The 27,478-nt window shown below is 45.0% G+C and overlaps 1 protein-coding gene across 4 annotated transcripts in view; it reads left to right on the top strand.

Annotated features, from left to right (window-relative positions):
• Positions 1 to 27,478, top strand: part of TANC1 (tetratricopeptide repeat, ankyrin repeat and coiled-coil containing 1) — a 329,903-nt gene that overhangs the window by 125,493 nt on the left and 176,932 nt on the right. For all 4 annotated transcript variants that reach the window (XM_077447640.1, XM_077447638.1, XM_077447637.1 and 1 more), the window contains exon 3: positions 11,216 to 11,398. In XM_077447640.1, the coding sequence (XP_077303766.1) occupies positions 11,216 to 11,398 (183 nt within the window). The remainder of the gene's footprint in view (positions 1 to 11,215; positions 11,399 to 27,478) is intronic.

Below are 27,478 nucleotides of genomic sequence, written 5' to 3'. Positions count from 1 at the left end.
CATGGAGATCAGTTTTTCTGATTTAGCATTCCTTCATCCATCTCTTAAAGTGATTCTAAAGGAAAGATTTTTGTTTTAAAATATGACAAACATGTTATTACCTGCTGTATGTAATGGCTCTGCACAGAGCAGCACTAATAATCATCTTTTTGTGTCCCCCCAATAGCAAGCCTCTTGCTATGGGGGCACTTGAGCAGGCTAGCTCCCAAGCCACGCTCTGTGTTGTAAATTCATACAGAGCACAGTTTGGCCCCACTCTCTCCTCACTGGCTGTGATTGACGGCAATGGCTCCCGCTGCTGTGTGAGCCAGTGAGGAGAGAGAGACACAGGAGAGCCGCTGCTCTTGTGCTCATCGCTTAATCAAGATGTGGTTTAGGTAAGTATAATGGGGGCTGAACACAGTTTGTTTTTTTTTTTTTTTTTTTTTAAACCTTTTAATGTGTTGAATGCATTAAGGGCTCATTTACACTTGCTTTGGCTTCAACACACATTAATGGCTAGTTTACACTTGTTTCAAAACAAGGCTTCGGACAGGCTTTGTTAAAGCTCTCTAAATGCTAGTCAAAGCTCCGGTCACTAAAATGGTTAGCTTACAGTCCTGTTTACACTTTGCTTTTGCTTTGCTTCAGAAATGATTCCCCATGTCACTTTAGTTGCGCTTCAAAGCATCTGCAAAGCCTCTATAGAAGTCTATGGCAAAGCTCGTTCGAAGCCTCATCGAAGTTCCACCAAAGCCTCATCGAAGTTCCACCAAAGCCTCATCGAAGTTCCACCAAAGCCTCATCGAAGTTCCACCAAAGCCTCATCGAAGTTCCACCAAAGCCTCATCGAAGTTCCACCAAAGCCTCATCGAAGTTCCACCAAAGCCTCATCGAAGTTCCACCAAAGCCTCATCGAAGTTCCACCAAAGCCTCATCGAAGTTCCACCAAAGCCTCATCGAAGTTCCACCAAAGCCTCATCGAAGTTCCACCAAAGCCTCATCGAAGTTCCACCAAAGCCTCATCGAAGTTCCACCAAAGCCTCATCGAAGTTCCACCAAAGCCTCATCGAAGTTCCACCAAAGCCTCATCGAAGTTCCACCAAAGCCTCATCGAAGTTCCACCAAAGCCTCATCGAAGTTCCACCAAAGCCTCATCGAAGTTCCACCAAAGCCTCATCGAAGTTCCACCAAAGCCTCATCGAAGTTCCACCAAAGCCTCATCGAAGTTCCACCAAAGCCTCATCGAAGTTCCACCAAAGCCTCATCGAAGTTCCACCAAAGCCTCATCGAAGTTCCACCAAAGCCTCATCGAAGTTCCACCAAAGCCTCATCGAAGTTCCACCAAAGCCTCATCGAAGTTCCACCAAAGCCTCATCGAAGTTCCACCAAAGCCTCATCGAAGTTCCACCAAAGCCTCATCGAAGTTCCACCAAAGCCTCATCGAAGTTCCACCAAAGCCTCATCGAAGTTCCACCAAAGCCTCATCGAAGTTCCACCAAAGCCTCATCGAAGTTCCACCAAAGCCTCATCGAAGTTCCACCAAAGCCTCATCGAAGCTTCATCAAAGCCTCATCGAAGCTTCATCAAAGCCTCATCGAAGCTTCATCAAAGCCTCATCGAAGCTTCATCAAAGCCTCATCGAAGCTTCATCAAAGCCTCATCGAAGCTTCATCAAAGCCTCATCGAAGCTTCATCAAAGCCTCATCGAAGCTTCATCAAAGCCTCATCGAAGCTTCATCAAAGCCTCATCGAAGCTTCATCAAAGCACCAGGTAAAAGCAAGGTGTAAACAGGACTGTAAGCTAAACATTTTATTTAGTGACAGGGGCTTTGACTGGCGATCAGAGAGCTTTAACAAAGTGTGTCTGAAGCCATGTTTCGAAGCAAGTGTAAATTGGTCCTAAGGTCAAAAAACGTAAGACTTTAACACTACTTTAAACATTTCTGAAAAACATTAGTTTGCATGGAATAACGTTCTAACGTCGCACCATTGCAAGACTGGATTACTCAAGTAGGTGGCCGGTGAAATAGACAGCCTCCCACCCTACTGAAATCCAGTAACTGTAGGGGAAGTGGATCTAGTAGGGTCACTTTCATTTTAATAGAAAACTGGATTCCCATGAATTATCCATGCCGCCGCCTTCTTCAATTGTGCAAGTCAGCAGTTTGGAATCCTTTACAGATCTGAGGCATCCTTTCTTTGAATAAGAAGATGGATATTGCTGTACAGAGCTCAGGAACCCTCTGAAATCCATATTCCTGTATAGGGTGCAGCCAGGACTGGTGCAAGGATTTTTGACGCCCTAGGCAAAACCTCATTTTGTTGCCCCACCCCTGACCTCACCCCCTTTGCCCTGCCCATATGACAGAAGGTGGCGCTTTACAGGAAGCATCGGCTCTGCTGCCTCTAGCGCTGGCTCCAGTGCTGCATCACTAATTACACTACTGGTTGAACAGAGCAGCTGCCTGAGACTGATTTAGATGCATGCTGCAGCCTGCAGAGCATGCAGACATGGAGGGAAACCAGTGGCCGGGAGCCCCTAGGCAGCAGTGCACCTTAGGCGGTTGCCTAGTTTGCCTAGTGGTAGCAACTTGCCCTGGGTGCAGCCATCATCACGTCGGCTTATGAATGAGGTTTAATTCCAGCCTCTGTGTGTAGTTTATATTTGATATTTTCATAGGATTCCTCCAAGTTCTCTGGTTTCCTCCACGCTGTCTGATGGGCCACATTACTCAACCACAAAATCTCTTACCAGGATCATCTTATATTGGAAGTCCTGGGATTCTCCACTTAATTTCCACGTATATGTTGGCCAGGGAGTGAAAGATTTTTATTAGAAAGAAAAAAAAGACTATGTTTGAGGAATTTTCTCAAGTGTCATTGAGGTTTTCCTCCTGCTGTTTCACAGGCTCATCTGTAAAGGCTTAGACTTTATATGTCCTGTCTGACCTGCAGAACAAATGAGCCTGATATTGTAAACTCGAACAATAATCTTCTCTCGTTTGCTCCCTTTTGGTCTGTAAAATAGTAAATTAAAAGTGCTTTGTTATATCTGTTTAAGTGAGACTAATACCTGGTGGATCCTTTCAGAAATGAAATGGGCTGATAAGTTCCTGAATGCTCTGCCTCTACTGCAGGGTTATCAGTAAGCATTGTTCCCAGTTCTCTGTGTGAACTGCCGGACACCATGTTATGGAAGGTAGTCCTAACATACTAGCGGCCTGATCAAAAAAACAAAAAAAAAAAAAAAACGCCCAACCAGATTCCTCCATCTACACAAGCGAGATGGAGAGAGGAATTTTCCCCACTGAGATGTTGGGCAAATAGGCTGTGAACTTTGCAGTTGCTCCAGAGCTTAGGAAATAAGCAGCAAAAATGTTCAAGCAAAAGCGAAGCTTTACCTCATTTACTAAGCTCTGGAGCAACTGTACTTGCAAAGTGCACAGTCTTTTTGCCTTTTAGGCCCCTTTCACACTGGGGTGGTGCGGGCGTCGGCGGTAAAGCGCCGCTATTTTTAAGCCCCGCTAGCAGCCGAAAAAGGGTTAAAACCGCCCGCAAAGCGCAGCTGCAGCTCCAAAGATGCGGCTAGCAGGACTTTTTTCACCGTCCTGCAACGCACCACTCCAGTGTGAAAGCCGGAGTGAAAGGGGCCATTTTTTTCAGGCGCTACACAGGCGCTTTTCTTAGCGCTGTAGCGCCTGAAAACCGTCTCGGTGTGAAAGGGGCCTTAGTACATCAACCCCAATGTATTCTGTTAGTGGCATTGCTCTGCTGTTAGAATACACTGATTAACAGCTGCTGAGATCTCCAACACCCCTTTTCAACAAAAGTCAATCCATTGAATGACTCCTGTTGAATGAACACACACAATAATACTTGGGGGTGCGCACCCTAAAATGCATTTACATTCAAGTTGGTGCTGCTTATAAGACCAACAAACGGTACAAAACAGATTACAGCGCACACATACAAAGATGACATTTAAATCCTGCAAGGCTACTTAAAAACACCTGAACATAAAAAAATATGGGGATTTGGTCACACTATATTGTCATATTGCACTAAGCCCATTTGCTGCATCAAAGTACCCCATCATCAGTGGGTGCTACACTAGTAATAAAATGAAAGATCCTGTTTCTCAACCATGGGAGACAAACTTTGGTAGCAGATGCAGTGCTGTCGATCCGGAAAGTGGTGGTGGGCAGGACTAGGTGTGGCCAAGTGCTGAATGGCAAGATATAAAGGCTTGTGAATCGGCAGTGAGAATCTTCTTCCCAGATTGCTCTAGTTTGTGCAGACAAAGCCTATATGAGGGGGGACAACTCTGCTGTGAAGTCAGGAGCAGTGCAGCATTGTTACCTTGTCATCACAGGAACTTACTGCAGATGTATTTATAAATAGTGGTTCTAAGCACTCGTTCACACTGGTGTGGTTTCATGCGTTTTGACAGTTCCAAATTGCATGACAAGTCGTACCCCGTTGCTGCCAGTGGAACCACTCAAATTACGCAAATCAATTAATATAGGCTTCTTGGGATAACGCCGTGCCGTATCTCAAAAAATGGTCTAGTCATAAAGGGGGGTAAATCTTTCAGAGGGCAAGTGGTTAAAGAAAACATCCTTTAGAATCAACACATACAGTATCTCACAAAAGTGAGTACACCCCTCACATTTTTGTAAATATTTTATTCTATCTTTTCATGTGACAACACTAAAGAAATGACACTTTGCTACAATGTAAAGTAGTGAGTGTACAGCTTGTATAACAGTGTAAATTTGCTGTCCCCTCAAAATAACTCAACACACAGCCATTCATGTCTAAACCTCTGGCAACAAAAGTGAGTAGACCCCTAAGTGAAAATGTCCAAATTGGGCCCAAAGTGTCAATATTTTGTGTGGCCACCATTTTTTTTCCAGCACTGCCTTAATCCTCTTGGGAATGGAGTTCACCAGAGCTTCACAGGTTGCCACAGGCGTTCTCTTCCACTCCTCCATGACAACATCACGGAGCTGGTGGATGTTAGAGACCTTGCGCTCCTCCACCTTCTGTTTGAGGATGTTCCACAGATGCTCAATAGAGTTTAGATCTGGAGACATGCTTGGCCAGTCCATCACCTTTACCCTCAGCTTCTTTAGCAAGGCAGTGGTTGTCTTGGAGGTGTGTTTTGGGGTCGTTATGTTGGAATACTGCCGTGTGGTCCAGTCTCCGAAGGGAGGGGATCATGCTCTGCTTCAGTATGTCACAGTACATGTTGGCATTCATGGTTCGCTCAATGAACTGTAGCTCCCCAGAGCTGGTGTTCTGGCATATAGCGTCCGTCCATCGGTTAGTATCCGCCCCGTACTGCGCAGGTGCAGCGCTTGCGCAGTACGGAGCAGAAGGAGATTCGGAAAATCTCTGAAGATGAACGGCGCCTGCGCCGTGAGTGGAGGTGCTAGCCCCCCACCTTCCAAGTGGACATAGGGCTGCAAATATTAGAGGGCCCCTCGCGGGCTCGCTTCGCTCGCCACGCTTCGGGCATGGCCTCGCTGGGCTCAGCTCTTTTTATTCCAACTCTATGTCCACTTGGATGGTGGGGCTAGAACCTGGCGCAGGCGCCGTTCATCTTCTGCTATTTTCAGAATCTGTGTGACAGCAGACACTATCCAATGGGGGACACAATGTGATAGGACACCGGCAGCACTCATGCTTGACTGTAGGCAAGACACACTTGTCTTTGTACTTCTCCCCTGGTTGCCACCACACACGCTTGACACCATCTGAACCAAATAAATTTATCTTGGCCTCATCAGACCACAGGACATGGTTCCAGTAATCCATGTCTTTAGTCTGCTTATCTTCAGCAAACTGTTTGCAGGCTTTCTTGTGCATCATCGTTAGAAGAAGCTTCCTTCCGGGATCATAGCCTTGCAGACCAATTTGATGCAGTGTGCGGCGTATGGTCTGAGCACTGACAGGCTGACCATCCCACCCCTTCAAACTCTCCAGAGGGGTCTTGACAAACTTCTTATAGCCTAGGCCATCTTTATGTAGAGCAGCAATTCTATTTTGCATATCCTCAGAATTCTTTGCCATGAGGTGCTATGTTGAACTTCTAGTTACCAGTATGAGAGAGTGAGAGCGATAACACCAAATTTAACACAACTGATCCCTGTTCACACCTGAGACCTTTTAACAGTGAGTTACAGGACAGTGGGAGGAAAAATGGCTAATTGGACCCAACTTTGTTGCCAGAAGACATTAATGGCTGTGTGTTGAGTTATTTTGAGTGGACAGCAAATTGACACTGTTATACAAGCTGTACACTCACTACATTACATTGTAGCAACGTGTAATTTCTTCAGTGTTGTCACATGAAAAGATATAAAGCATTTACAAAAATGTGAGGGGTGTACTCACTTTTGTGAGATACTGTATATATTTTCATGTGAGGCTGGAGTTCTATTTTAGGGTAATAAAGGAATGAGCCTTCATACCAGACACATATCGTATTATTCAGCCCATATCCTTGGACAGATTCTGTCTGAGACACAAAATTAGCCCAGACTGATGAGATTTGGCTCTAATTTGGTGCCTCGTAATTGTCATAAATTTTGCAAGTTACCAAGTACATCAATGAAAACAATTTCTTGAATTTTCTGTAACGGGACAAAAAGAAATATCTTGCAAGCTCATGCACACCCCACTTCAGTTTAATAACCCCCCCTTGCCTGGAAAAGCCATTTACGAGTATCCACTTTATAAACCCTTATAGAGGGAGTTACACTATATATTACACTAGCGAGGACAGGCGGGGGGGATTGTTGTGGGAATGCCATTGTGAAGCCAAATAAAACAAAAGTAGAAAGCAGAAAGGGATCTTTACAATTAAGTGCTATTTATTTCTATGTTTTCCATCTGCGCCCTGTAAATCTTTCACTGCTTCTTCCCCGTTCAGAGGAAAAGCTTTCCTTTCAAAGCGTTCCCATGAATTCTGCTTCGATTGAGTCGCTTTTACGCAAATGGATTTCCGATCGTGCGCTCACTTCCTTCTTTCTGGCTCTGAAAGAACCGAAAATCTTATCCCTCTCCTGTCTGCGAGTTTTATTGTCCTTCAGGGACGGTAACCATGATTTTATGGGCCTACTTTCAGAGAAGTAAAGTGAGACGGGATTTTGTGGAGTCAGGAGGCAAATGTTTGTAAAGAGATTGAAAATGTGATTTTTATGAATTTATGTTTTGGGGATTTTTTTTTTGTTGCCTCCCCAAGAACTCTGTTAACATAACTCCAATGCAGTTTTAAGCATTTTTCTTCACAGAGGCTCAGTTTGTACTTATGTTGTTTCCAGAGGTGCAACATCTTTCTCCACTGACTGCAAATTGTATGATTCAGGGAAATCGATCGTTCACATCGCATTTGGGGGTATTTTTCTATGTTAAAGCTCAACTCCAGGATGTAGGAAGAAAAAAATTGCCCCTGTTTTGCAAAGGTTAAATGGCCATTATATCTAGGGCATTGCTGTTCAACCTGTGGCCCTCCAGCAGTTGCGGAACTACAAGTCCTATCATGCCTCACCCTTTGGTCATGCTTATAACTGTCAGCCTTGCATTGCCTCATGGGACTTGTAGTTCTACAACAGCCTGAGAGGCACAGATTGAGCACCCATGATCTAGTGTAGGGGTCTCCAAACTATGGCCCTCCAGTTTTTATTAGGTTAACTACAATTTCCATCATGCCTAGTCATGTCTGTGAATGTCAGAGTTTTACAATGCCTCATGGGACGCGTAGTTCTGTAACTGGAGGGCCATATTTTTTAAATCCCTGATATAGGGCATGCATGGTCAACCTGTGGCCCTCCAGCAATTGCTGAACTACAAGTCCCCTGAGGCATTGCAAGGCTGACAGTTACAAGCTTGATTCGCAAGGGCAGATTCATTATGGGACTTGTCATTTTAGAACAGCTGGAGGGCCACAGGTTGAGCCCCCATGATCGAGGGAATGCAGGAACAGGCTTGTATTACTTTCCCTTACCCTTCGCTTCAGCATGCTTCTGAGCTATACTTTCCCCCAATACTGCAATCTATGGGTGGTCCCTTGGCATCATCGCATAGTGAGGTTGAGTGGGTGACTATGGCTTCAGATGACTTAGAGAGGAGGCTTCGAGGAACCCTGCTGAAGTGCATAATAAAGTATTTTTCCTTATTCTTGTACACCTCGACAAAATGGGGTTGATTTACTAAAACTGGATAGTGCAAAATCTGCTGCAGCTCTGCAGAGAAAACAATCAGTTTCCAGGTTTTTTTGTTTAAGCTTAATTGAGCAAGCTTAAGGGTCCGTTCACACAGGGGCAACTCCGATCCGACTTCAGGTCGCCCCTAATCGCCTCAGGTCGGACAACATTTAAAAAGCAATGTAAGTGAATGAGAGCCGTCTTAATGCACACTACTGAAGTCGCTCCGATTTCAGAAAAGGTTCCTGTACTACTTGAATCCGACTTGTAGGCGACCGGTACCCATTGATTTCAATGGAGGTCGCCTCCAAGTCGGATCTATGTTTATACGGAGGCGACTCTGACAGAATTATCAGCTCTCAAGAGGGCACTCCACGCCAAATTTATGAAAAAAATTTGGCGTGGGTTCCCCCTCCGAGAGCATACCAGGCCCTTAGGTCTGGTATGAATTCCAAGGGGAACTCCCTACGCCGAAAAATCGGCGTGGGGGTCCCCCCCAGATTCATACCAGACCCTTATCCGAGCACGCTACCCGACCGGCCAGGAAAGGGGGTGGGGACGAGCGTGCGCCCCCCCTCCTGAGCCGTACCAGGCCGCGTGCCCTCAACATGGGGGGTGCCTTGGGGAGGGGGGGGGCTGCGCGGCCCCCCCACCCCAAAGCACCTTGTCCCCATGTTGATGAGGACAAGGGCCTCTTCCCGACAACCCTGGCCGTTGGTTGTTGGGGTCTGCGGGCGGGGGGCTTATCGGAATCCGGGAGCCCCCTTTAATAAGGGGGCCCCCGGATACCGGCCCCCCACCCTATGTGAATGAGTATGGGGTACAATGTACCCCTACCCATTCACCTGTAAAATAAAAGTACAAAAAAAACACAACACACAAGATAAAATACTTTATTGCACAGCTCTGGGGGTCTTCCGTCTTCGGGGGTCTTCTCGCCGGACTCCTCCGCTATCTTCTTGTAGCTCTTTTGCTAGCAGGGGAGTCCGGCTTTCTTCCTCGCCGCCGGCCTCTTCTCCCGACTTCGGGGGTCTTGTCCCCCTCTTCGGTTCTTCTGCCGGGCCACCGCTCCTTCTTATAGCTCTTTTACAGGCGCAGACCCCGACAACCAACGGCCAGGGTTGTCGGGAAGAGGCCCTTGTCCTCATCAACATGGGGACAAGGTGCTTTGGGGTGGGGGGGGCCGCGCGGCCCCCCCTTCCCCAAGGCACCCCCCCATGTTGAGGGCACGCGGCCTGGTACGGCTCAGGAGGGGGGGGGGCGCACGCTCGTCCCCACCCCCTTTCCTGGCCGGCCGGGTAGCGTGCTCGGATAAGGGTCTGGTATGAATCTGGGGGGGACCCCCACGCCGTTTTTTGGGCGTAGGGAGTTCCCCTTGGAATCCATACCAGCCCTAAGGGCCCGGTATGCTCTCGGAGGGGGAACCCATGCCAATTTTTTTTCATAATTTGGCGTGGAGTTCCCTCTTGAGAGCTCATTCTCTGATTGGCCGCGGCAAAAGTCGCCTGGCCTGGGGCGACTTAAAGTCGTGTTGTAAGTCGTGTTCAGGTCGTGTCCAAGTTGCGTCCAAGTTGCCTCCAAAAGTCGTGTTGCCCCTGTGTGAACGGACCCTAAGTTAGAAGCTGATTGGCTACCATGTAGAACTGCACTGAATTTTGCACTCTCTAGTTTTAGTAAATCAACCCCATTGTGTCTGGCGTTTTAGCCTTAAAAGAGAAGTAAGGGCTTCTTGTTCTTCCTCCTCCTTACCTAGGTGGATGCAGCATTGGTCTGATGCTACATCTGTCCCCTGACACCTCCGCACTTGGAACCGGACGATCAAACATCGATTGCTCGGTTTTCAGAGCTCCGTTAGCAGAGAGCTGTATGTAGACTGTCACCAGAGCTCTCTGTTCATCTCCCCGTGCGATGTGGAGGGGCGGGGAGCGGCCGTATAAGACTCTCAGTGGCTCGCTGAGAGGCTGAGACCGGTGTCAGTCTAGGCACCTTGTGGATTCAGACTCCCATAGCTGGGATGACGCGATGCCTGGACTGATTCCTGTGACATCAGCAGAGAACAGACTTCTGCCCTCTCTCTGCTGAAAACGGGTCACAGGAGTGCAAAACAAATTGCATCTCCTGTGATCCATAGGAGAAGCCCAGCCAAACGAGCTTTGACTGGACTTCTCCTTTAAAGCCCAGATGACCCTTTATTTTAAATTGGCTATATACATTCCAGGTGTTCCAAAACAAAAGGTGTGCAGAATCTTGGTTTTCTTTTATAAAGCAGCCACAGCTTCAACAGAAAAAGCCTTCCTTCTGCCAGTATGCTTCAAAGAATAATCCTTGCACTGTACACTGTCTGCATTCAGGACTGTACATCTATATGAATGTCAAATTGGGAGCAGCAGCTGTGTCCTTGCAGCCGCTGCTTTCCAATTTACAATGGCACTGCCTATATGGGGATGAATGGAACACCTGTGCATTCCTATGCAGGTAAACACGGCACAGGGGGTACGCATTGATACGCCACTGTGGACACGGCCTTATATTTGAGCAGGAGAAAATGAAAACTCTTGACCTCCTATAATGCAATAGAAGATATCCATATTCTCCACCAACCAGCAGAATGTAGGAGACGGGGCAGCACAGACACTGGTTTACATGGTGTCAGGCCCAGGAATGCATTGGTGCGCCTCTGACAGTACTAAGGAATGGTGCAAGTAATGATTGTTTTTCTATACAGGTAGGTAAGTTTGTCAACCAATTGACCATTTTCTTGTTTTGTGACCAGAAGTAAAAACAAAAACAAAAAAATAAATAAAAATAAATAAATAAATAAATTTGGCAAGATAAAAGTTGATGTCTAATTTTATATGCGAGTTAAAATATGGTTTATATGCCTTATGGTTTATGTTTAATGTTTTTGTTTTTTTTTAATAACCTGATGTAAACATATTACATGTTTCCTATCTACAGCAATGTTTGGCATATCTCTCATTTGATTTATGATTTCCTCTTTTTTTTTTTTTTTTTTTTTCTAGCTGAAGAAAACACACAAAAGGTTTTCTACCCAAATCACAATGGAGATTATCAAAATCCCTGCATCCAGGATGATCTTTATAAAATGGGATTCACCAAGGGGGTTTCAGTTTCCTTGCCATCATCACCATTACTCCCGCGCCAGTCATACGCTGTACCACAGCGGGCACCCAAGAAATCCCCAGGTAAATATCAGATTCATTTCACAATGTTCTTTAATTAGGATGGAATATTTAGATTTAATTGGGATGGATTACTTAGAAATTGTACTTTAAGTTAGAATGTGAATTCTTTATAAATTTTACTGTTCAGCTTAGGCCGGCCGGTTCTGCTGGATCGGATGAATTTCAATCCACCTGTGGGCAGGCTGGTTGTACTAGAATTGATCAATGGATCGACTTTAGTACAGCCAGCCTGTTGGGTTTTTCTTTGTGCGATCATGGCTTGTCGCCATAGCTGCCGGCAGTGATCACGGTGTTCTGATGGATGGGAAACCTGCTGTCAGAATGCAATAGCACAGTCAGCGTTGATGAGGGAATAAAACAATTTTCTTTACATCAATCTGTGTTTGAAAGAAAATTGTATGATGTATGGCTTTGTTGAACCTTGCCATAAACTGCGCAATTTTATTGTGCAATATCTTTACAATCAGGGCATTGTAAAACTAGAGCTCAGCACAGTTGCAGTATTTTCTGGTTAAAGTTAGACCTGGCCGTAATGGAAAGATGGCTACAGCGCGGTTGGATAATACTGGGAGGGGGTACTATAACGTCCTCCCAGAATCGCGCTCCTGTGTGCCCCCTGGAATGTCCATCGGGTCACGGATGGGGGTAAACGTCCTATGACAGCGGCCCTTTACCGTGCGATCACTCCGTCCAGTGACTGAGCATGTCTGGTTCGGCTCCTCCCCTCTCATGCCAATCGGTACAGCGTGAGAGGAGGGAGCCGGTGCAGCAGCACTGTAGGCTGGATCGGTAGTGTGCACAGCGCTGACCTGTGCTCATCCATCATGTGGTATCGCCATACTCAGGTGGAGTAGTAGAATATGTTTTGGGGTGTAATTTGTGGTATGCTAATGCTGTGTGAGAGAACTAACTTTTGTAATTTTGTGGGGGGGGGGGGGGGGGAGAGAATCTTCATTTTGCAAAGATTTGCTGGAAAAAGTTATAACTTCAAAAAACTCACCATGCTTCTTACTAAATACCTTGGACTGTCTACCTTCTAAAAAGGTGTAATTTAGGGGGTATTTGTACTTTCTTGGCTTGTTAGGGTCTCAAGAAATGAGTCCCTCAGTACAGCAGGTGTGATACATTTTCAGAGATTGACACCATAGCTTGTAGACGCTACAACTTTCACAATATGCACTTATTTGGATTATTTTTTTACCAAAGATATGTAGCAGTATAAATTTTGGCCAAAATGTTTGAAGGAAAATTTACTCGTTTGCAAAATTTTATAACCGCAATGAAGAAAAATGCATTGTTTTTTCATTTATAGTGCAAAAAAATTAAAAACCCAGCGGTGATTAAATACCACCAAAAGAAAGCTCTATTTGTGAGGACAGTGCTGAGTAATTGTCATTCAAAATGTGAGAGCACTAAAAGCTGAAAATTTGGTCTGGATAGGAAGGGGGTTTAAGTGCCCAGTGGGCAATTGGTTAATGGTAACCTGTCAGAAAAAAAGAAATATGGTTGCAACTGCGGATGTATTTTATAAGGTACATGCTCTGGGCTGGAGATACTTATTCTTCCTTCACTGCGTTTCACATCACTGACCTGGGACAGCCATTTGTGTGTCGGTTGTCCCAACATATTCAGGTGCTTGTTACAGGTCATTGACTCTTCACATTGTGAATGAAGGACAAACAGTACGGAATGGAGCATGCACCTTCAATAATGGTAGCTCTCATGTTTCTGCTCTGGCATGATCCTCTAAGGCTCGGTTCACACAGGGGCGACTTGTCCAGGCGACTTCGCCGCCTGACAAGTCGCGCCCCGTTCTGTACTACGGAACCGTTCTAATAGGAGCGACTCAAGTCGCTCCGACTTAGAAAAAAGGTTCCTGTACTACTTTTGCGGCGACTTTGGGCGACTTGCATTGACTTCTATACAGAAGTCGTTTTGCAAGTCGCCGCTGAGGTCGCGGCAGGTCGCGGCGCTGCAAGTCGTGCCGCCTACTGTGTGAACCGAGCCTTAAAAGTAAACACCACTTTCGTGGGGGGGGGAACAAATAAAAATGTATATAGTGTATACATTTGCTACACAAATCATATTGTAATCAAATGTTTTTAATAATATCTTTTCAAGCTGCAACACTGTTCTTTTCTGTAAAATGCAAAGAAGTATGGCTACCTGGAGGTGTTCTGTATACAGATGGTGTACATAACAGCCCCCCCCACCAAAATGTTGTTTGCTGCTTGTGTGATTGGCTTACTGATTTTCCCAGACGTCTGATTTTCCCAGATTTTGAGCCGTCCCCTGCAACAAAAATGTCATTTTTGGTGAGATTCTCCTAAAGGGAAGAAGACCCTGACGCTTTCCTCATTAGAACTGTGCAGGTGATTGATAATTATAAAGCCACTCCCATATAGATTCCCTTGGCACATGGACACAGTCAAATAGCTGCAACAAAGTTTTTTTTTTTTTTTTTAAATCCTCACAATGTACATACCGTATATACTCGAGTATAGGCCGACCCGAATATAAGCCGAGGCCCCCAATTTACCCCCAAAAAAACTGGCAAACTTATTGACTCGTGTATAAGCCGAGGGTGAGACATGCCTGTCCATCCCTGTGTGTGTGTCCGTCCATCCCTGTGTGTCCGTCCATCCCTGTGTGTCCGTCCATCCCTGTGTGTCCGTCCATCCCTGTGTGTCCGTCCATCCATCCCTGTGTGTGTGTGTGTCCATCCATCCATCCATCCCTGTGTGTGTGTGTCTCCATCCATCCATCCATCCATCCCTGTGTGTGTGTGTCTCCATCCATCCATCCATCCATCCCTGTGTGTGTGTGTCTCCATCCATCCATCCATCCATCCCTGTGTGTGTCTCCATCCGTGTGTGTGTGTGTGTGTGTGTGTGTGTGTGTGTGTGTGTGTGTCCAGCCTACCTTTGTCCCGAGCCTCCGTCCCGTGCCTTGCCTCCTTGCATCCGTCCCGTGTCGTGCCTTGCCGTGCCTTGCCTTGCCTTGCCTTGCCTTGCCCCCGTCCCGTCCCGTCCCGTGCCGTGCCGTCCCGTGCCCTCTTCGTCGGCGGCCATTGTAAAGTTCAAAAGCCGCGCCTCCTCCTTCGCCTGTGATAGGCGGAACACTGAATTTCCCAGCAGCCTGTGTTCCGCCTATCACAGACGTCGTATCATCCTCGTCCGTAGTACGAGGATGATACGATGTCCGTGATAGGCGGAACACAGGCTGCTGGGAAATTCAGTGTTCCGCCTATCACAGGCGAAGGCGGAGCCGGAGGCGCGGCTTTTGAATAGAATGGCCGCTGTCTGTCTGCTCGACACGCTGATCGAGCGGGCAGACAGCGATGACTCGAGTATAAGCCGAGGGGGGCACTTTCAGCCTCAAAAAAGAGGCTGAAAATCTCGGCTTATACTCGAGTATATACGGTAGATTACCCAGAGGGGAATGTTTTTTTTTTCTGAAAAAAAGTGGAGTTTCTGTTTAAGCCCTCATTCACACTGGTGCGATTTGTCATGTGATTTGACCGTTCCAAATCGCATGACAACTCACACCCTATTGCTGGTAATGGAACTGTTCAAATTGCCGTTCAAAAGGTTCCTACACTTCTTTTTTCCCATTTCATTAGGACATGCATAGGCTTCTGTTAAACTAAGTCACAAGCCGCAATAAAATCAGAGGTGCAAATCGCACTTATCCGTGGCTTTGTAATCGAGTGGAAGTAGCGTGATTTCAAAGCAACACTGGTGTAAACCAGGGCTTAAGGCGGAGGTCCACCCTAAAGTGGACCTTCCGCTCATCGGAACCCTCTCCCCCTCCGGTGCCACAATTGGCACCTTTCAGGGGGGAGGGGGGTGCAGGTACCTGTACAGTACAGGTATCTGCACCCACTTCCGAGATAGCTCTCTGCGGAAAGGGGCGTAGATTACGCCCCTTTCCGAAAGTCCCCCGCTGCCTGCTGGGAAACACACAGATCCCAGAGGCAGCGGGTCCATCCTTATTGCGCAGCGCGACTCGCGCATGCGCAGTAGGGAACCGGGAAATGAAGCCCAAAGGCTCCACTTCCTGATTCCCATACCCAAGATGGCGGCGGCAGCACCCGAGAGATGATCGAGAGATCGGCTTCGGGTGCCGACATCGCGGGCGCGCTGGACAGGTAAGTGTCACTTTTTTAAAAGTCAGCAGCTGCAGTATTTGTAGCTGCTGTTTTTTTTTTTTTTTTTTTAAAACGCAGAGTCCCGGCGGACTCCCGCTTTAAAGTAGTTGTAAAGTCAAAAGTTTTTTTTTTTTTTTTTTTTTATCTTAATACATTCTATGCATTAAGATTAAAAAAAAACATGTGTGCAGCAGCCCCCTTAATACTTACCTGAGCCCCATATTGCTCCAGCGATATGTTGCAGGAGAGTCTCGGCTGTCCGGGACTCTCCCTCCTCATTGCGCCATTGCGCCCTCCTGCTGTTGGCCAATGAGAGGGGACGGGGCCAAACCACAACTCCTTGTCTGAACGGACACACAGAAGTGGCTCAGCTCGGGGTGCCCCCATAGCAAGCTGCTTGCTGTGGGGCACTCGGCAGAAGGGAGGGGGCCAGGAGCACCTGCGAGGCACCCGAGAAAGGGAGAATCTGGAAATGTATGATGGGCGTTATTTTTAAATGCTAAAAACTGAGACTTTAGTATCCCTTTTTATCTGCTTTGCAGCCAGCAGTACATTTTTTTTTTTTGTTTGTTTTGTTTTTTTTGTGGGACAAAACACTCCAGAATAGGTTCCCATTTGTTTATTTGCTAATTTTCCACTTGTAATCCCTGGTATATTTTGAAGCAGAATGTTGAAGGACACATTAAGCCATGTGATGTAATACCATTTCCTGTCCTATGACAGATGATGGGGACGCTGTAATATATTGTGTTATTTTTCCCGTGCTTGCTGAGGTTTTTAAAGGTCGGATTTTTATAAAAGGCTCAGGTTTCCTTAATGGCATAACAGACTTTTCTCTGGGGTTCTAATTTTACTAGTTTGTCAGTCCCATGCTACGTATTCGCTTTCCTTTTGTTTTGCAGTGTTAATTTAAAAGGATGTTCCAAACAATACATAAATGGCAGATCTACTGCATTATGTGCATATTATTAATATAAACGCTTTAGCTCTTGTTTTAGATGAAGCCCAAAATGAAGCTCGCAGTGAGGACCCCCACACATTTTTAGGGGTAGAGGATTGAGGCGCATTACTTATTGCTTGCTCTGGTAGGCTTTCTCCATCTGTGGCCCCCTGAAGGTTCTTCTCTAAGGTCCTCCAGCTGGTGGTTGCACATTGACTTCATCCAGTACACATCAGGGCCAGTAGCCCAGTATTGTGTGTGAGGATGGCATGAAGCCGCTTGCAACCCAAAGCTATGAATGGAGGAGGTAGGCGGAAAAGGAGGGCGTAGTTGGTGCTCTTGATGATCTTCGAGGTCAAGCACTCATATTAACCCCCTCGGTACTGGAAAATGACAGCTGCGTGTGTATGGGGAAGGGGCGACAGAGGCCTTCAGATTTCAACTATGACAGCCAACACACATTAAATTTAAAGTATAACTTAAAGGCAAAACTTTATTTTTTTAGTTTTGGCTAGAGTGCAGAGGGATTAGAACACCTGTCAGTTTTTATTGCTACCCTGTTTCCCTGAAAATAAGACCTAGCGTGATTGTCGGTGATGGCTGAAATATAAGCCATACCCCCCAAATAAGCCCTAGTTAAAGTCCTTGTAAGTCTTATTTTCAGGGTAGGGCTAATTTTCGGGGAAACAGGGTAGGTCTTAGGTCTTATTTTCGGGGAAACGGGGTATCTGTGTCCCCGTTTGGGAGGTTCATCCTTTCTTTGTCCTGTTTACCATTGAAAGTAAAAGAAATTTTGAATTGTCCCCAGAAAAGTAATTTAGGGGATATCTTCCAATGGAAACACTAGTTTTGGTGACCTGGGGGGGGGGGGGGGGGGCAAGATATATTGTTTATGGGACAGGAAGCTAAGGTAAATCTCCCCAATGGGACAAAGATGACAAAAATAAACCTTACTGGGGTTATAACCCATATTACGCTATCCAAAATGGGGAAAAAAAGAAAAGAGAAGTTTTGCCTAAAGTTTACTTTAAATAAAACCCTTGTCAGAAATCTGGTGCCCTTTGAAATGTTCTGTGGACTGACCTGAAATCCCAAATTTATCAGCTTTCTCGGGTATGTTTCCGTCTTCTTCCCCTCAATGTAGAGAAGGGAAGTTGTTTGAAGTTCAAATGTGGAGATGAGCCAGGGTTTATGCTGCTGCCCCACCATAGGTACATTTCAGCCCGGGTTCACGCTGTTGCACATTGCTGTGCGAATTACATGCGGTGTCTCTACAGTGCGATTTGAGCCATGGATTTGTATAGCTTAGATGGCACCGCATTCGCACCAAACCGGTGCAGGACTTTTTTTTTTTTTTTTTTCTTTTGCCTGCACCAGAATCTGATCGCATGGGTGTTCTCACCCATGTGCTCCGATCCTGCAAATCCTGCTGCATTGTGTCATTAACTTAACATACACTCCGCAATCAGTTCATATGTACGGGTTGCGATTTATATGCAGTGTCGTATCCGCAACAAATTTTCTGTGAATTCTCACCACATGTAGTGTGAACCCAGGCTTAGTAAGTGAGCGTCGTCACCTTAGGACAGGACATGTTGGGAACAATCGCCAGGTGACAATAAAAAAAAGAGGACCTGTAAAAAGGACACAAATGCAGCCACCACATCTAAGGGGGTGGATAAGCTGCAATATATTGCATTTTTAGTTTTTTTTGGACTTTGATTACACTTTAGCCATTTTAAATAGACTAATATTAAAAAGACTATATGTGGTGAAGACGAGCTCTTTATAATACTAGCGCAGTGATCTTTCCTTCCATTACTCCTCTGAACTGTAATGATATTCAAGGAGGAATTTAAATGCATCAAATAGCTAATTTCTGTCTTTGAAGTAAGTCGTTATTTCTCTGTCTGAAAGAGTTGGTATTTAGTAATGTTGTACAGTTTGTAATGCATAAATAAATGATTATGTTGATTTGCAGAGGGGTTTACAGAGAGGCATTTAGTTGCTAATTGCTTTTTATATTATATCAGAATCTCATACCCATATCTGACATTCTAATGAATAAAAGCAAAACTGGGATACACACAGATAAAACCTACACAGTCATACTAAATTTGATGATGGACTCTGAAAAATAGAGATAGAATAAAGAGGGTGCATGCTCTTCTTGAGCCTAGAGCTAATCAGTGCTGCCCTATGAGCATTTTGAGCGTCACTTTTCTTGGTAGGCTGTCGCATTTCTTTGCACTATTACTCATCTTCCCCTGTGATTGGGTTGGAATGTATCTTTGTACGCAGAAAGCAAATCAATATGTGAGCCACATGGCTTAGCAGTAGAGAGCCACTGGCAACAAGACTGACTATAATGCTAATCTTTAGACTGTTGGGCTGGGGACCCCGCCCTGGCTGGGTTGCGATGGTGTCCCCGCCCTGGCTCGGTTGGGCTGGGGACCTCGCCCTGGCTCGGTTGGGCCGGCGGCCCCGCCCTGGCTCGGTTGGGCCGGCGGCCCCGCCCTGGCTCGGTTGGGCCGGGGACCTCGCCCTGGCTCGGTTGGGCCGGCGGCCCCGCCCTGGCTCGGTTGGGCCGGCGGCCCCGCCCTGGCTCGGTTGGGCCGGCGGCCCCGCCCTGGCTCGGTTGGGCCGGCGGCCCCGCCCTGGCTCGGTTGGGCCGGCGGCCCCGCCCTGGCTCGGTTGGGCCGGCGGCCCCGCCCTGGCATCAATTACCCTTTCCATTTGTTATCTCTATACAGGCTTATTTTTTTTAAAGCAGGTAAATTTCAGTTTCCTATAGTCAGATGGCTGAGAGATGAACTCCGCTTCCTATTGTTTACTGCACCATGCACATTCTTTGTGGCCCTGTTAGGGTAATGATGTTTAGCGTGGCTGATCGCTCTCTATAGCAGCAACTTGCAGGCCATGTACACAGCACAATTACTGCAGAAGAGAAACTTGTTTGTTTAATCCCAGTTAAGCACGGCTGAGCACTCCTGAAAAACCAGTGCACACGCACATAAGCTGGAAAGAGACAGAGAAGGCCAGGATGAGCGTGCCTAACTTGTTCTGCTAGAATAAAAAAAAACAAAAAACATGCCTGATCATACAACAAAGTAATGCACTTCAGTATTTAATAATCATTAAATGCAGTTAGTGTAAGAACCTGAGTATCAGCTTTTGCAGTCTATATGGTAGAGAGGGAGGGTTGGCACTGGGAGCCAGACAGCCGTTTTGCATGAAACTGTTTACACAGAACATGCTGATAGGAGGAGAGAGCAGAGTGAGAAGTCTGTGGCTGCCCTTCTATGGCCCAGACATCTGAGATGGAGAGAGGACATCACTGGATTACCGATCTGTAAGTGATGTCATGTAGCTGTCATCCACCTCGCTTTCCTGTGTCATGGGACTGTAATTCTCTGCAGCTGATACACAGAAATATGAATTTGATGGCAGCTACAATTTGCCTTTAATTTGTTATGTCCGTATACTTTGCTGTTTGTTTCGCTTTATCTGCTACACATGAAACAAAGACACAGACATTACATAGGATGTCATTTTCAGCTTATTGTCCAGGAGGACATTGATCAGTATTCTCGTGTAATGGAATTGAAATACAAATTTCAGCGAAATAAACCTTGGAAATAACGCTTCACCTGTTCTGCAGTTTGATTTCCGTTAAAACCAAAAATTGATGATCATGCTGAGACTTGAGGCCTGCACACACGTGAGGGCCATGTGTACCTGCATGGGGATGCACAGGTGGGCGCACACTGTGTGCCTTCAGGGGCTTATATCTGCATGAATGTCAGATGGGGACCAGCGACTCTGCGACTCTGCCTTTGCAGCTGCTGCGTCCCGTTTGTCATAAACGGGACTTCCAGCATCGGGGCGGCATCAAACAGCTGTGCATCCCTTTGTGGGTAAAGAAGGCCTTGTGAACAAGGCCTGGACCTTCTATAACACTCAGTTTGTTCCCATTTAGGGCCACGTTTCTGTCTTGATGAAGTTTGCTTTTTACCCGTCAGGAGACCTACGGACACCTTACCTGTGTGTCATATTTTGCACATTGGGCACACGATGAAATGTGCCCATACATGGGTCATGGTCTTTTTTTTTTTTTTTTTTTTCCCAGCGGGTTGAATAAAAAAAAAATAAACTGATTTGGCCATCCATATATTCGAGGTGGATGGCGGATACCTTCCCGCTGTACTATCGTATTCTGACAATGCTGTTTCCTACAGTGCAGATGGACTTTTGTTCAACTGCCTTGTCAGTTAAAATCTGCTCAATCGGTAGGTTGACTTCTGTTTGACCGCAGTGGCCACAAATTGATTATAATTTGGCAGATCCTTGCTTAACCAGAATCATTTTGACACTTAGTCCGTAGGGTTCAATATTGAGTTGGCATGAGAGGGAATATAGGGGACTTCCAGTGATATGCAATGAGCCACCGAATGGCTACACTTAAAGCGGAGGTCCACCCTAAAGTGGACCTTCCGCTCATTGGATTCCTCCCCCCCTCCGGTGCCACAATTGCCACCTTTCAGGGGGGAGGGGGATGCAGGTACCTGTACAGTACAGGTATCTGCACCCACTTCCGGGATAGCTCTCTGCGGAAAGGGGCGTAGATTACGCCCCTTTCCGAAAGTCCCCCGCTGCCTGCTGGGAAACACACAGATCCCAGAGGCAGCGGGTCCATCCTTATGGCGCAGTGCGACTCGCGCATGCGCAGTAGGGAACCGGGAAATTAAGCCCGAAAGGCTCCACTTCCTGATTCCCATACCCAAGATGCCGGCGGCAGCACCCGAGAGACGATCGAGAGATCGGCTTCGGGTGCTGACATCGCGGGCGCGCTGGACAGGTAAGTGTCACGATTTTAAAAGTCAGCAGCTGCAGTATTTGTAGCTGCTGGCTTTAAAAAAAAAAAAAAAACGCGGAGTCCCGCTTTAAAGTATGGATATGTCTCATTAGTGGGATAGACATTCCAAGGATGGGTGTAAAAAAAGAAACGGTTAGCAATGGTGAGATGAATATAATTACGTCCTTGTTAAAGTGTTAGTAACCCACAACAGTAAAATCAGTCTGTATATGCAGTAAAGCATGCATGTTATACTCCCTGTGGAACCTAAGGGGTTAATCCTGTGCATTGTGTAAAAAAGGCAGTTTGATCCTGTCTTCTCTGATTCCCCCCCTTCTTCCACTGTCCCCAATCCATCTCCTGATAGAACAGAGCCTTTGGAGGCACACTCTGCACATGCTCAGTTTGAACTCGCACAATTTCATACCCGCATGTCAGTCTGACTTCAGGGCGATTTGACAGACATCTGCGCGGGTTCCTGCACAGATGTCTATACAAATCGCCCCCCCCCCCCCCCCTTCCCCTGCAGTCCCCAAAAGTAGTACAGGAACTACTTTTCGGAATCGGTGCCGCACCAATTCGAACAGTGCCATTGCCGACACTAGCTGGCAAATCTGCCCAACTCAAGGTAAAGTGAAAATGATCCCTGGCAGTAGGCTTGCCACTGCACTGCAACAGTGAAATGCTGCGGTTGCTGGCTTTGCAGCAAGAATTATCCTGCGGAAGAGAAGGATCAGGTAACCTGAAGTGCTTTTCTTGTTTCCCTAGACCTAAATAATCATTTTAACCCTTGCAATGCTGGGGCAGCCCACACTGCAATGGAGCATTTTTATTTCCTCTGGAGTTCAGCTTTAAGCTCTTGTGTGTACAGGCCCAGTAAAGAGCATAGCTGTGTTGAATTTGTATTGATTTTCTGGGTGGATTTTGCCCTGGACAGGTATTTCCATGGAGGAAAGCTGAGAAAGAATAATATGACATTACAGTGTTTGCTTTGGATGAACAGATAGGTTTATTAATGGAAACCAATTGGTAGAAAAGCAGTTTAGATGGACTGACGTTTTCTGTATATTTTAGTTGTATTGTTTTGCTTTGTTGAAGAAGGGTCTGCCCCCCCCCCCCAAAAAAAAAGCCTAAAGACCATAAACTGCCCCTTAGTTTAAAAAGTTTGGAGACCTCTGCCTTAAAGCAAAGGTCCACAAATTATTTCCACCAACCTGACAATGGCCACGCACTGTACATGGCATGCTGGCTTTTAGTGCAGTTTTTAGGGTGGCAGCATTGGGATTAGTAAGGTGGAATTGATACTGTATTTCAGCCCTTTTCAACCAGGTTGCCTTAAGGTTTCTTCAGGGGTGCCCTGGCAAAATGCCTAAAAACTGCCCAAAAATTGTATACAAGCCGGCATATGGATGAAGGCTGCCTTTTTAGTTATACTAAGAAAGACACAGGTTTTCATTGTGCACCATTACAACCTTCTAGCCACTGGTGTCCTAACAACTAAGGGCATCAGTTGATAAGGAGAATGCCAGTCATCTGCATAGCATCCTTGTTTGACCCTCCCTTGCCCCTCTCTATCAGCACTGGGCTCACATTAGCTGAGTGATGGAGAAAAAAAACGGAAGGAGAAGAGAAACATTGGCATACTAGTCAGAACCAGTTTGCAAAAGTGTATTTGCTTTGGAAGAATAAATCGCCTCTAAGGTTGGCTGCCCTACTTGGACTTGTGGATGTTGCTGCATTATGTAAAACTGTTAGAATAGCTCTTACATTTGACAATATGGTGCCTAGAGACTGTCCGTCATTTTTAAAGGATGCCTTGACTGTAGAAAATGGTTGCGAAACACTAGAGCCTAATACTGGAAGGATCACTAGGTCCAATGAAAGTAAAAGATGTCTACATTACAAAAGTTGACCCACCTAAGACGAGGAGGAGCAATCTACCACCTGGAAAACGTTTGTTTTTGGGTTTACATATAGCTTACCAAGGTTTCTACTATACTTGCAGTGTTCTATATTGACTTTCATGTTCTTATAGCTCCGACGAAATTAGCCAATTGTTTTTTTAGTTTTTTTTTTGGGCAACTCGATACTTAAATGGTGTATTTCTGCCTTTGCTGTTGGTCAAACCAAGGTCATTTATAATTGCTGTTAAAGTAATGTCACTGTCTATCTATTGTAGTGGAGCACATGTGTGAAGACAAATTCTCTGGCTAGGAGCTCTGCTGGTTCTGATTTGACCCCCGAGTACATCCTGACAATAACCTGAGGTCATCCTCTCATTGCCTATTATGTGGATGAGCGCACTTGCTTGGGAAACGCATCCTCCTCCTCCTCCGCCTCCTCCTCCTCCTCGTTAGTTTTTTTTCTCTAACACTTCACTTTTTGCATACCAAAAGATGACCAGCGCTTCAATACAAAGTACTTTAGGAGGCATGTAAAATGCATTTATGTTCAGTATATGGTATAATATTGGTCGCATCTCTTGGTTTTCAGTGACCTATGTGTTAGAAAATAATGTTGACATTTCAGGTCAATTGTCTTTATTTTATGCCCTTTCTTCTTCTGCATATGATAAATTGTCCTGCAAATAGCAAGCCAAGATTGACATGTGACGAGACCTGGAACTGGCCGGTACTTGCCAGATGTCCTGAGACTTGACATGTAAGTGACGGTCTTGCGGTTATTCACTCCTTTCCTTTTTCTCATTGAGATCAGGGAAGGATTTGTCCCATCCTAGACATCTTTTTGAATTGCTGCCGTCTGGCCGACGTTTCAAAAATATTAGGGTAAGGACATTGTTTCAGGGAAAGCTTTTTTTCCAAAAGCTATTAAAGTGTTACTAAACCCGGGACCCTGCATTCGCTATATCTGGTCTCCCGCGACAGAACATGGAAATACAATTATTTTAGTAAATAAAAAACTGATAAATACTCTCTCATCAGCAGTGTAGAGCAGTCTTGTGACTTCTATCACTGTCTGGTTAAAGCTTGTTGGAGTAGTTTTTATTCTCCCCAGACTGTCCTATGAGGTTGCAGGACCCCTGACCCTCTGTCTGGACAGTACTGATTGGCCCTGTGCTGATCACATGCACCCTCCCAAGAAAAAAAAACTCTCTAGCAATAAACAACTAACTTAGCATGTGTAGAGTGCCATTTAATTCTACTAATTTCTATCATCAAAAATGGGGTCCTTGGTTCAAGCATGCATAAATGTTTCTTTTTCAACCATAAAATACCTAAAAACTGTTCATTCTTATGACTTATAAAGTGATAAAATAGCCATGGTTTCTTTTACAAACCGCTTACACAATATTAGAAGCTATTCATTTTATTTATTTTTAAGTTATATTATGACTGCTTCCATATGTATAGCATATTGTTCTATCTAGTATATATACAGTGTGTTTATGTGTGTGTGTATATGCATGTATGTATGTGTGTGTGTGTGTATATATATATATATATATATATATATATATATATATATATATATATATATATATATATATATATATATATATAATATATGCACATGATGTTAAAATACGCTATGTCAGAGTCTCTCTATACATACAATTGTAAGTAACGCTTCAATTTGGTAATTCTTTTTTGTTCCTACAATGCATTTTTGTTATGTATTTACATGTACCACCATTTTTCTCTGAATAAAATAGTTTGGAAACAAGAAAAACAAAGTAAACTCAATTTTTTTTTTACTTGTACCTACAAGTAAGCCTCTAGTAAGGCTTACCTGGAGGTACTGTGAATATCTACTAAACTTGCACAATTTAAGAGATATTCAGAGTGCATGTAGCCGATGATGTTATCAGTGCATGCGCTCTGATGGTTTGGCTTACTGTGCTGGACCTTCAGAGCCAGTGCCGTAAACGGCGGGTCCCGCAGGAGTGATGTCATCGGGACTCCGGCCACTCACAGTGCCAGAGCTCCTGAACCCGGTAGAAGTACTGGGGAAGATGTCAGCCATCTCAGCGGGGTGCGGGCACCATTCCAAGGTAAGTATTTCATAATGAGCTAGTATGTGATGCATGCTAGGTTATTATGCCATTGTCTTACAGGTGTTTTTTTTTTTTTTCACCAGAATTTACAACCTCTTTAAGTTCATGAATGAATATTTTTAAAAATACAATTAGTAGTGGTGACTAGGAACCCTATCGTGACAACTGCTCCTAGTGTTCTAAGTGTGTGGGGGGAGGGGGATGAATTCTTGTATATGTGTTATTGTTTTTTATATTTAAAGTGTGAGTAGTTTTATACAAAGACATTTTACTGTGACTTGTTGCAATGACAATAAAGTACATATCTTATCTGATTGGACCCTGTAGAGCTGTAGAGATTTTCTGGAAAAATACCACCTGCCATAACGAGCACTACAGAAACAATCATCAATACGTCCCATCATAAACCTAAACGGCCCACGACCAAACGTTTAAATATTTTTTCGGGGTTTTTTTTTTGTAACAACATTAGAACTCTTCTTTTATTCTGAAAGGTAGGTGTGGTGGCACTTGGTGAGTTTGCACTTGGTGGAGAAGAAAGGCATTGCGGGATTTAAAGAGGCCCTGTCATCAACCTTAAAAATAAAATAAAAAAAGTTCAAATATTTAAGTGGCTTTGCAGCATTTTCTTTGCCTAAATAATTTTTTTTATTGACTTGCAAAATGTACAGCCCTTTCCCTTGCATGTCATAGCTCTATCCCCTACAGGGAGTGTCTACTGCCTATGTTGACCCAGGCCTCAGTCTCTCCATTTTCTTTCCATTCATGTAGCTTTCAGTGACATGAAGGAGAATACCGTAGACTTAGAGCAACCATTCTTTAACAGCGTTCCTCCAGAGAAGGGATGGGCAACTGTAGTCTTCCTTCTCTTGTGGTACTACATGTCCCATGATGCATTGCAAAACTGACAGAATGACTCCCAGAGGCATGATGGGACTGATAGTTTGGCAACAGCTAAAGGGGTGCATTTGCCCAACCCTGCTGCACAGATTGCTAGGGGCTCCTTGAGCGGTTGCTGATTGACCTCCCATTTGATGATGCCTGCGTAGTTCCAAGGTCAACCCCACTTGATAATGTCTGGGGTAAGACACCAATGATCATTTTAGTTATCTGTAAGGGGGAAGTGTTCTGACTACAGTGTGAGGGGTCGCATCTTCCCACTGACCCCCAATGAATTGGTTTTTAGCAGGGGTTCCTCAAGACTTGAAAACTATTTCAAGTGTTCCTCTGGGGTGAAAATGTTGAGAAGCTGCTATGGAGTGTCACGTGAGTGATAGCTCTGAGTCCGGTTGGGCTGCTACATCATATCCAAGATGATGGCACCCAACAGCATTCTTAGGGCGTTTGAATGCCTAAACAAGGGAGGCTTTTACAAATGACATGAATAAAATAATCTTGTTGAAAGGTTGTAGTTTTGAATAGTCTCGTGTACAAGCGTAAATGCGGCAGGTTGCCTATGCCGGAAAATGTTGCTTGCCATACACGTTACATATTGCCACGCACACTGGAATAAGAGCAATCATTTCTAGGACTAGACCTCCTTCGTAATGCTAAAATTATGACCTATAGGGGGCTTTTAAAGCATCAAGTAAATGTAAAAAAAAATTGCGTTAAGTAAGCTAATAAGAACAAAAAGATCAGCAGCTGAAAAAAAAGATGCACACATGAGAATAGTAATTAGAGTGAAACTGCGCTAAAAATTATATTGTGATAAACGGATTTACCACACATTATAATATATATATATATATATATATATATATATATATATATATATATATATATATATATATATATATATATTATACGAAATTAATTCAAAAACGGCAAAAAAGTGAAAAAGTTATATAACAAAGTCCATAAACTACAAAATTAGATAAACTCTTGAGTTGACTTCAAACACCACCATAAATCTGATGCACCTCCATCACATAAAGTGTGTGCTTACCGGAAGGCAAGCAGTTATAAGCCTGCGGCTAATATCTAGCCAGGGCCTTTATCCAGGGAGTATATACCAACAACTCAGGGGTACTTGATTGATGAGGTGAATTGGTACAACAAAACGACCAGGGAGATGCGATCACTCAGTGGTCATAGATGTAGACATCATAATCCGGTAT

This window comes from Lithobates pipiens, unplaced genomic scaffold, assembly GCF_037356315.1.
Source record: "Lithobates pipiens isolate NorthernLeopardFrog02 unplaced genomic scaffold, aLitPip1_a1.2 Scaffold_22, whole genome shotgun sequence".
NCBI classification, from domain to species: domain Eukaryota; kingdom Metazoa; phylum Chordata; class Amphibia; order Anura; family Ranidae; genus Lithobates; species Lithobates pipiens.
The sequence above is the reverse complement of the archived record's forward strand: the minus strand, read 5'-3'. Positions and strand labels throughout refer to the sequence as shown.